This window comes from Danio rerio, chromosome 14, assembly GCF_052040795.2.
Source record: "Danio rerio strain M-AB ecotype USA chromosome 14, GRCz13ab, whole genome shotgun sequence".
NCBI classification, from domain to species: Eukaryota; Metazoa; Chordata; class Actinopteri; order Cypriniformes; family Danionidae; genus Danio; species Danio rerio.
In genome coordinates this window covers 49365001-49375000 of record NC_141034.1, presented here as the reverse complement: position 1 = coordinate 49375000, position 10000 = coordinate 49365001, and the positions used below count along the sequence as shown (strand labels likewise).

The following is a 10000-nucleotide window of genomic DNA, read 5'->3' as shown; positions in this document are numbered from 1 at the left end:
TGGAACAGCAGCTTCTTTTATTGAAAAATTGCAGCTCATTTTTATATTTTACAGAATCATCTTGCGGGCCGGATTAAACCTGTTTGCGGGCCTGATCCAGCCTGCAGGCCGTACGTTTGACACCCCTAACTTAGAAGATCCATTTAAAAACAACTATTCATCCACAATCACTAATATGGAAATAAAATTCATTATTGGACACAAATGTGTTAAATTCATTTTAAATGGTGCGTTCACACCAGATGCTGAAAAAGCATTAAGCGCACTAAGTCAATGCAAAGACGCTAATAGAAATCCAGAAACACGATACACGCAAATGATGCGATTCATGTGAATGTAGCAGCGCGAGTTGAGTGTTTTGCGCGATTGACTCGCTTAATGCACGTATCGAGTGTTTGGTGCAAATCGCTCGAGTTCGAAAATCTGATCTTCAGTAGACATTCGCACCGTGTTAACCAATGAGGAGCTTGCTCTTGTGGGGGCATGATTATGATGTAGCGCCTGTTGTTGGTGTCCTGGGGGAGCTAGAGTCACTGGCCAGACAGAAGTCCTGCCCGTGCCACAAATCCACATCTGTTGTGAAGTGAATTTGACGTGCGAATGAAGCTAGTAAACTCAAAATGTTCATGCACGAATAGCGAGATTTATCCGCATGCACTGCGTCTGGTGTGAACACAACATAAGTCTCTGCTCGGGTCGCATTTAATGCTGTCACCATGCTGCTGTCATGTCCAAGACCAGCAACGAAATGATCCCAAGGTTTCCATATACTGGACCAGGCCGTATCCTGAGCAGCTGCTGTGGTGGTCATGGAGGAATGGAGAGCATGAGACTGATTCCTGTGACTCTCCAGGGACAGACGAGTCTTCGCTGAGGCCCAGCTTCCAGCCTCTGCCGCTGAGACTACAGCTCTGCACAAGACGTTTGGCCAGCAGAGAAATTAAAATGGTCGTGCCCAACTGAGTCTGGTTTCTCTCAAAGTTTTTTTTCTTCACTTTCGCCAATTGGTGAAGTTTTTTTTTCCCTTTCCGCTGTTGCCTCTAGCTTGCATAGTTTGGGATTGGTAGAGCTAAGCATCGATGGATTAGGTCTTCAGTATTTGGGCTTTCAGTAGTAATTTTTAAATCACACTGAACTGAGCTAAACTGAACTTAAACACTAAAAAAGGAACTACACTGTTCCAATTTACCTTTTACGTGAAGCTGCTTTCACACAATCTACATTGTAAAAGCTACACAAATAAAGGTGAATTGAATTGAAAGTCCACTTGTTGTTTTTTTCATGGAAGCAACAGCGAGGTCTGAGTGCAGGAGAACCAGCTTGATCTGGCCAATGGCAACACGTTTACAGACTCTGAGGTGGCGTCCGGGTCAAACACCTGGCAGCGCAAAGTAAATAGATTTACTTCTAAAAGGTATACAGTAGACTTATGTATTAAATACATTTACAAAGATGAAAACGAAGGATGTTTTTGCTATAATTTTAGTTAGTTTCAGTTAGTTTTTTATGTACACAATACAGTTTCAGTCAGTTTTTAAAATACTCTCATTTTTATTTTAATTTCAGTTAACGAAAATGTTTTTAAATTTTAGTTTAGTTTTCCGTTAACTATAATAACCCTGCCAATCACAGTACTTTCTGTGGAGCACGTAAACACAATAGCCAATCAGCATTGTTTAAGAATGCACTCGACAGCGTTTAAATATTAGCGGGAAATGGTTTTGAAAATTTCGGTACCGATTTGTACAGAAAGTCAGCATCATGACAACACTAGTGTGTAATTATAAATAATTAAGCTTAGAGTCTCAGGTTTACTCAACTTTAAGTCAACATGTTGGTTGTAAGTCAACGGGTTTACTTGCTTTTTTTAAGCGAAGTAAATAATCACTTTTGGAAAGTTGTCAGCTGATCTCTAATGAATTGTCCATATAGAATTACTGCTCATACCTGCAGCAAATCACAGCTTTGCAGGACAGTGCCAAGTCCAGAAAATACTGACGGGCTCCGAAAGTGAGGGCGTACTTGAGCGTCTTTCCATCAATGATGAGAGCAAAGTCATTCTCCTTGTGCAGAGCATCTCCCAGCATCCCACAGTGATGACTGAGGGTCTCCCTGGTGCCCTGCACACAAACACACAGAATAACATAAGACAAACACTTCATGCGAAATGACATTATTACATTCGTATAACCGACTAAATCAGCAGGAATGTAAATATTACTCTGAAAACCAAAGACTGAGTTGGTTATGATGGGGGGGTTGTAATGCAATCAATCATAGACCTTTTCTAATGAGGCACTACACATAATTCCAGTGCCAATGTAATCAATCCCAAGAATAACACGGGAATTTTTGCATGAAGTGCACTAGACACTTCTTGCACATGGGGTTTACATCGGTTTATTGTCAATGCACGGGGCATCAAAGTGAGAATACACATATGGCACGCTTCATTACGAAAAGCCCAAGCCCAAGCTCGCTGTGATGGTTCGTTTGTTAGAACAAGGCCTTTCAGTGGCCCTGACCAGGAAACACAACGGCATGGGAATTTAGCAAAGCTCCAGACCTCCTGCTTTCTCCACGTTCATGCAATTGAAAAGTGTTCGTCTGGGTTTTTTTGGGGGGGTTATTTCAGAGGAATGTCCTGTCGCAGCTGCGTGGGCTCAAATCAGGAGCCAGAAATATTTCTGTGTGTTGATTAAACCCTGAAGATCTTAATCAACACTGACTGGGCCACAGAAAAGTTGGGATCTTTGACTTGACCCGACTGTTGTTTTATACCGACTTTTAATGACGAAAATTGTGCTTTCAGCAGGAAATGTAGGTTGTAGTAAGAAGCTGTTATTGTAAGGGATCGGGATGTGTCTCAGTGTTTGGATTAGGACGGCTGCTGTTTGCCATATTAACATTTCCCATAAAAATCACACATCTCCGCTCTCTTATGTGCTGGAAATGATAACACACTTAAAACGGGTGTGTGGTATTTATTAAGCTGATGCGCAATATGTCAGTAACTTTGCCAAAAGCAAACACAGAGCATGAAAGCATTGAGAGTCTAAAAGCATTTACTCCAGATAATGCAGCTAGAACAATAGTTAAATAGCAGTACGTATTTTTTATATTTGTAAGGTATGAAATGGGTATGAGACAATAAGTAGTTCACACAAGCCAGAGAGACATTTTCTATAGTGCGCAAGTGTGATTACAAATGTGATACTGATTTTACATCATTCAAATATTAAGGATTTTAGAATCAAACTTGCAACACAGGCTCATTACACTGTAAAACCCAACAGTCAACTTTATCAGATGCAATGATTGTAGTTAACTCCAAATTGACTGAAAGTTAATTCTACTAGGGATGGGAAGATTAACCGATATGTATCGATACGCGGTCATGCGCGTGCACGATGCGAGTGCATCGGTAGAGCAGCAGAGGATGAATGAAATTTTGGAAGCAAATCGAGATGAATCGGTTTTTGCGAGATGCATCGATTTTTCCGAGATACAGCTTATATTTTTAATATAGAATGTATTTTTTATTTATTAACAAGTGTTGTCAACCTGTTTTTGGCGCATAATTTAATCGACCTACATAAAGTAAGCCTTAGCAACGGATTTGCGGATGTGCACACACTGCAACTCAGTGTATCAGGTGTGCGGATGAAGCTAGTGGTGCGCCCTCAGAAAGCGCGAGAAGCAAAACAAACATTTTATTCCCCACTGAGTTTAAAATCTAAAGTATGGCAAGCAACATTATGGATTTAAGGATGGACGACATGACAGGACAGATGCAATTTGCAAAATGTGCCGCGCATCTGTAAAATACGCGGGCAGTACGACTAATCTGAAATCTCACTTGAAGCGGCGCCACGGTGTTGTTGTGAAAGCATCTTCCAGTGTTTCTGCATCCCCGGCTTTCGCACTGCTTCAACCAGCTCCAAAAGTGGTGAGAAAAGCATTGCAAGTTTTTTTTTTTCCATGCGCAACAGTTCTGCTCGCTCTACGCCAATAACGGATGTTATTGCATTGTTCATCTGCAAAGATATTCAGCCTAGTGTCACGGAGAACGAATGTTTTAAACACCTCCTCCTGTTAATTTTTATTTAATTATAATAATAATAATAATATTAATAATAATAATGATAAAAATAATTGGGTGTCACGGTGGCACAGTGGGTAGTTTGACCACCTCACAGCAAGAAGATTGCTGGTTTGTTATATTTTTATTAGCCTGTTGTTTACAGTGACAGTGATGTTTCAAAGCAGCATAACACTGCTAGTTCACAACCTTAAGTTTTGAATAATCAGTGGCAAAAAATATCTTTGTAAAACTTGTTTTCATAGTTGAAAAGTTAAATCACAATTCTTGTTGTGCAATGCTAAATTTATTTATGTTGAAAGAGTGCAAATATATATATTGTTTTAATATATATTGCACTTATACATTCTGTTTATCTTGAAAATACTTAAATAATATGTGCTATATGTTCTAAAATGGCCCTCTACTGTAAACTGACACTCTGGCTCTGAGAGAAGAGCCAGTTTGTAAAAAAAGTCTTGGTTTTGCTTGGTTTATAAATAATCAAACTCATTCAATGGCACAGCATCCTCTTTCACATAATCTCATAAACTTGATCTAATTAGTTAGTGCTGAAATATCGCATCGTATCGTGATATGGGTGTGAATCGTATCGTGTTGCATCGCAATATGTCACAAATGTATCGCTAATATATCGGATCGTATTCTTTGTATCGAGATGCGTATCGGATCGGCATTATAGCTTAGATGCCCAACCCTAAATTCTACACATTTGAAAAGAGTTTTGAACTTAGTGTTGAAGGTAATAAGTTCATTAAATACCTCATTACTTCAACTTAAATAGATTAAGTTCACAGTACTCATATAGATTAGCTTTTTTTTTAAACTCAAATGGTTTGTAGCAATCGGTTTCCTCAAACGGTTTGAGTTGTCTTGACTCATTGGGTTTTACTCAGTTGGATTGAGTTCATTTATTGGGTTTTACTGTGCTCAAATTGCTTCGTCTAGTCAAGTGGATTAAGTTCACAGTACTCATTAGGATTAGTTTTTGAACTTAAATGGTTTGTTGCAATCGGTTTCCTCAAATGGTTTGAGTTACCCGAAACGTTTTGGGTTTTACAGTGTATGGATACGTACCCCTGTCTACATTCCTGGAGAGCACAAATTATGTAGCCAGAGGTATGTTTGGCTGCATTTTGTCTTTAAAACAAACACTATGGGGTGGTACCATGCTGTAGTCAACTGTTACTCCTTTAAGCGCTACCAGCTGACTGCATACGTCCATATGGGAAGCTTTTGCGCTGTTATCAGTTTGCGCAGTGGCTCGCCGCAAACGTTAGCGGAAATGGGATGTGGAGCAAAGTTGACCACAACTACGAGGTTTAAGTCCAACAAAAAAACAGTTACAGAAACCAGGTGGAACAAAAGCTAATAATAATAATAATAATAATAATAATAATAATAATGATAATAATAATAATAATAATGAATTCACTCATTTTCTTTTTTTTTCAGTTTAGTCCCTTTATTAACCTGGGGTCGCCACATCAGAATGAACCATCAACTTATCCAGCATATGTTTTACGCAGCGGATGCCCTTCCAGCTGCAAGCCATCACTGGGAAACATACACTACAGACAATTTGGGCTTCCCAATACACCTGTGCCACAAGTTTTTGGACTTGGGAAAACTGGAGCACCCAGAAACCCACGCGAACACGAGGAGAACATGCAAACTCCACACAGAAACGCCAACTGGCCCAGCCAAGGCTCAAACCAGCGACCTTCTTGCTGTGAGACGAAAGTGCTATCCACTGCGCCACCATGCAGCCAGTAACAATAATAAATAAATAAACAACAGGCAGAAAATGTGAGGAAATCAATTAGATTGCTTTTGAAAACACTACTGGTTAGGTTTAGGTGGTGGGCGGGTCAGTCGATCAGTCAGTCAGTCGACAGCAAACTGGCCTGGTCGGCTCAAGTGCATATTGCACCGTCTGGTGGATTTTCGCGAGAAAAGGATGTGTGAGAGAAATTTGAGATCATCAAAAAGCATAAACAGCGGTCTCTGGCAGATTCGCAAAAACAAACACTGCAAGCAAAAGTAGCACCGGTTACGCATTTCGCTGTCCCCAAAAATGTAGACCTGGGTACATATCCGCAATAAGCCTGGGTTTTTGTCTGTTTAAGCTGTTTCATCAACAACAAAAAATTCAATTCTGCAAAGCAGAACATTTGTGCATCTCAGAGAAACACTGCAGAGTTTTGTTCATATTTTTGAATGAATCATTTGAGTCAATGATTCATTTAACAGCAGTCACTTGCTTCTAAATGAATCAAACGTTTTGAACAAATCAATTGAATGAATGATTCATTTAATTATTATTTAAAATGACCAACTTTTCATAGCTTCAGTCTAATATTTATGCATCTATGACAGGCCTAAAACAGCAAAGAAATACACTCAACAAATATTAAATTATTGTTATTGAAAAATCAATATCCCACAACCTGCACTCAGAGATTCAACATTTTGGTATACTCTCGGAAATAAAGGTACACCAGCTGTCACTGGGGTGGTACCTTTCCAAAAAGTACATATTTGTTCTTAAATGGTTCACATTGGTATCTCAAAGTTATGTAATAGTATCTAAACATTTCAATTAGATGGCAATATGTACCCTTAAGACATTAGTAAGGAGCCTTTAAATACAAATGTATACCTTTTGAAAAGGTACCACCCCAGTGACAGCTCTTGTACATTTATTTCTGAGAGTGTAAAAGAAAGTTCTGAACATGACTGCAAAAAATAAAACAAAATAAAAAATCTCTGCTGTCGCCACTGACTTCCTTGATTTGGCACTTGTGGAATTGCGCATCGATGGATTTGCTCTTCAGTGTTTGGACTATTAGCAGTGAAAATTAAACCACTCTGAACTGAACTAAACTGAACTTTAACTCTGAACTGTACATCCATGTTAAGCTACATTGTAAAAGTGCTTTAGAAAAAAAGCTCAATTGAATTGTCTTCACAGTTTTAAATCCCAGAGCACTGTGGGTAAACAGACCTGCGCTTCTGTTCCACAGCTGTCCAACATGTTTCTGGTTTCACATTCCACCTCAGCAGAGAGCGTGACAAACAAACCTTTCGAGATCCGAAAAATAAAATGAAGACTAATAAAATCAAGCTCATGAACAGCAGAAAAGGCGTCCTGTCATCAAGCACGTTTGACAAACAGCCCAGATTGACAGAGTTAAGCCCATTTACAGTTAGATTTCTCTTTCAGGTCAACAAGACACTCTAAACAAGTGACTTCAAGTTAAACTGTTGACATTTTTGCAACCTGATTATCTAAATACCTTCACATCTGGCTTAATGACACAGACATTTCAAGTTAACTCCATCATGCCTTTTATGCTTTTCAAAGATGCTACAAAGAGCCAAAATAGTCAATATTATCCAATACAAGTACTTTTATAATTGAATGTGATATATGGTTATGCGATAACAGTTCAAAATTATTAGCCCTCTTGTGAATTTATTTTGGTTCTTCAAATATTTTCCAAATGAGGTTTAACAGAGCAAGGAAATTTTCACTGTATTTTCTATAATATTTTTTTCTTCTGGTGAAAGTCTAGTTTGTTTTATTTTGGCTAGAATAAAAGCAGTTTTAAATTTTTAAAAATCATTTTAAGGTCAATATTATAAGCCCCTTTAAGCTATATTTGTTTTCGGTTGTCTAAAGAACAAACCATCGTTATACAATGATGTGCCTAATTACCCTAACCTGCCTAAACAACCTAGTTAAGTCTTCAAATGTCACTTGAAGCTGAATACTAGTATCATGAAAAAAAATATCCAGTAAAATAGTATTTACTGTTATAATGACAAAGGTAAAAGAGATTGGTTATTAGAAATTATTTATTAAAACTATTGTGTAGAAATGTTTTACTTTATTAAACAGAACTTGGAAAAAAATATACAGTGGGTTAATAATTCTGACTTCATAAATTATAAATTGTTATATTATAATTAGTAATAATAATAATAATAATAATAATAATAATAATAATACAAAAAAAGAATAAATGAAGCAGCATTTTTTTTTGAAAACTCTACAAAAAATTGTAACATTCATAACAGTCCTGGACACTTAAATTACAAAGAAAAGCTAGTTAAATGTGAATTGTTATTAAGTCTGAGATAGCATTTTCTTGTTTTGGTTTCAATTACAAATTGCGAAAATCAAATAATTTTTTGATGTGATAAACAGTGTTGGGGTAACACATTACAAGTAACGCTAGTTATGCAATAATATAACTTTTCTGAGTAACGAATGAAGTAATGGATTACTTTCAAAAAATAAGTAATAATATTTAAATTACTTTTTTGAAAATATAACGCAAGTTACTTTTTAGTAGTGGTGGGCCATCATCAACGTTAACGTGCTGCGTTAACGTGAGACTCTTATTGTGTGATAAAAAAAATATTGCCGTTAATCTATTCTCAAAGTTGGGTTGGGAGCTGATTATATTCTACGCAAGCTATGATGACTTTCACGTTGATAGTTTAGCATGGATGTATACCTAACCGGTGAGCCGTCTGACAAAAAAATAATTAATTCAGCAGGATGCCTGACTATAACTGCAGTTCGGCAGTTTCACTTTAACTCATGAACTTTTCATTCTTGCCGTCTTGAAAAATGGGGTATTAGACACACATTGACAGTAAGGACTGGTGAGAGTGTTATAAAATTTAATAACACACGCAAAATGGAAAGAAAAAACTTCCGCATTTCGCGATGTGTGTGTGGTCCTTAACTGACAGCTGCGGATCTTGTCGGGAAATACAACGAAATGTCCTACATGACGGTAATAGTTTGATCGCTGTGGTTAATTCAATAATGTCACTAATATCTGCATACATCAAATGTCTTAATTTCCATTTCTGTTTAGTCAAATTAGGGTAATCAAAAATCGCTGTTTTGAGCTTATGTAGGCCTACAGTTCAAAATTCATGTTTAACTAAATAAACAGTTAGTAAACACAAACACATCTTATTAAACAACATTTAATTTCATCACCGATTATCATAGTAGAACAGTTTCTCAAGCAGTTTGTGATGCATTTTGAAAACAGGAGATGAGCCCTGGCCTAATGCGCCACCTGACTTGAGAAACCCGTTCTCAAGGACTTATTACTTGGGTAGCAAACATATTCTAAATGCATCCGGGAGAATCCAAATGAGCCATTTTAATCTACAATAAACACAAGAATCTAATCGCCGTGAGGCAGCTTCAAAAATTTGTTTCAAACCAGAAGAACGAATTTGCTCGAAATAACACAAAAACAACAAATTTTTACTTTGTGTAATATATGTGTCCTAATGGTGTTTTTAGCAGCTTGGGACACATATATGACTGTCAACAGCTCAAAAAATAAGTTTTGGTGTTTTGTGATCCTTAAAGGCAAATTAAGGTGTAGGTTATACAGTGTGTTGTTAATTGGAGAACTCCTTTAATAAAAAAAAAGAAAGAAAAGTTCAGAAAAAGTGACGCAAAAGTAACGTAATGCATTATTTAGTATAAAAAGTAGCAAAGTAACGCAACTAGTTACTTTTTTAGAGAGTCACTCAATATTGTAATGCATTACTTTCCAAATTAACTTTTCCCAACATTGGTAACAAAAGTCATTTATTATAGGTCTAGTTGGTTTCTTAACACATTATAGATGTCTTAAAGAAAAAAACAGACAAAAAAAAAAAAAAAAACATCAAATGGAGATGTATGATGACTGCCACAAAATGTGAGACTATGTGTGTGTGTGTGTGTGTGTAGAGGGCAGATACCAAAGAGTAGTGCAATTACACCCTCGGGACCAACTAACATTCTCCTGGCATAACAAGAATCTGAAACCCAAGCTCAAAGGAAATATTTAGAGAGAGAAGCCATGGGTTTTA

At 37.2% G+C, this 10000-nt stretch overlaps 1 protein-coding gene across 8 annotated transcripts in view; it reads right to left on the bottom strand.

Annotated features, from left to right (window-relative positions):
* atp8a1 (ATPase phospholipid transporting 8A1) overlaps positions 1-10000 on the bottom strand; it is a 332891-nt gene that overhangs the window by 110712 nt on the left and 212179 nt on the right. For all 8 annotated transcript variants that reach the window (XM_087281952.1, XM_087281950.1, XM_087281956.1 and 5 more), the window contains one exon: positions 1948-2120. In XM_087281952.1, the coding sequence (XP_087138078.1) occupies positions 1948-2120 (173 nt within the window). The remainder of the gene's footprint in view (positions 1-1947; positions 2121-10000) is intronic.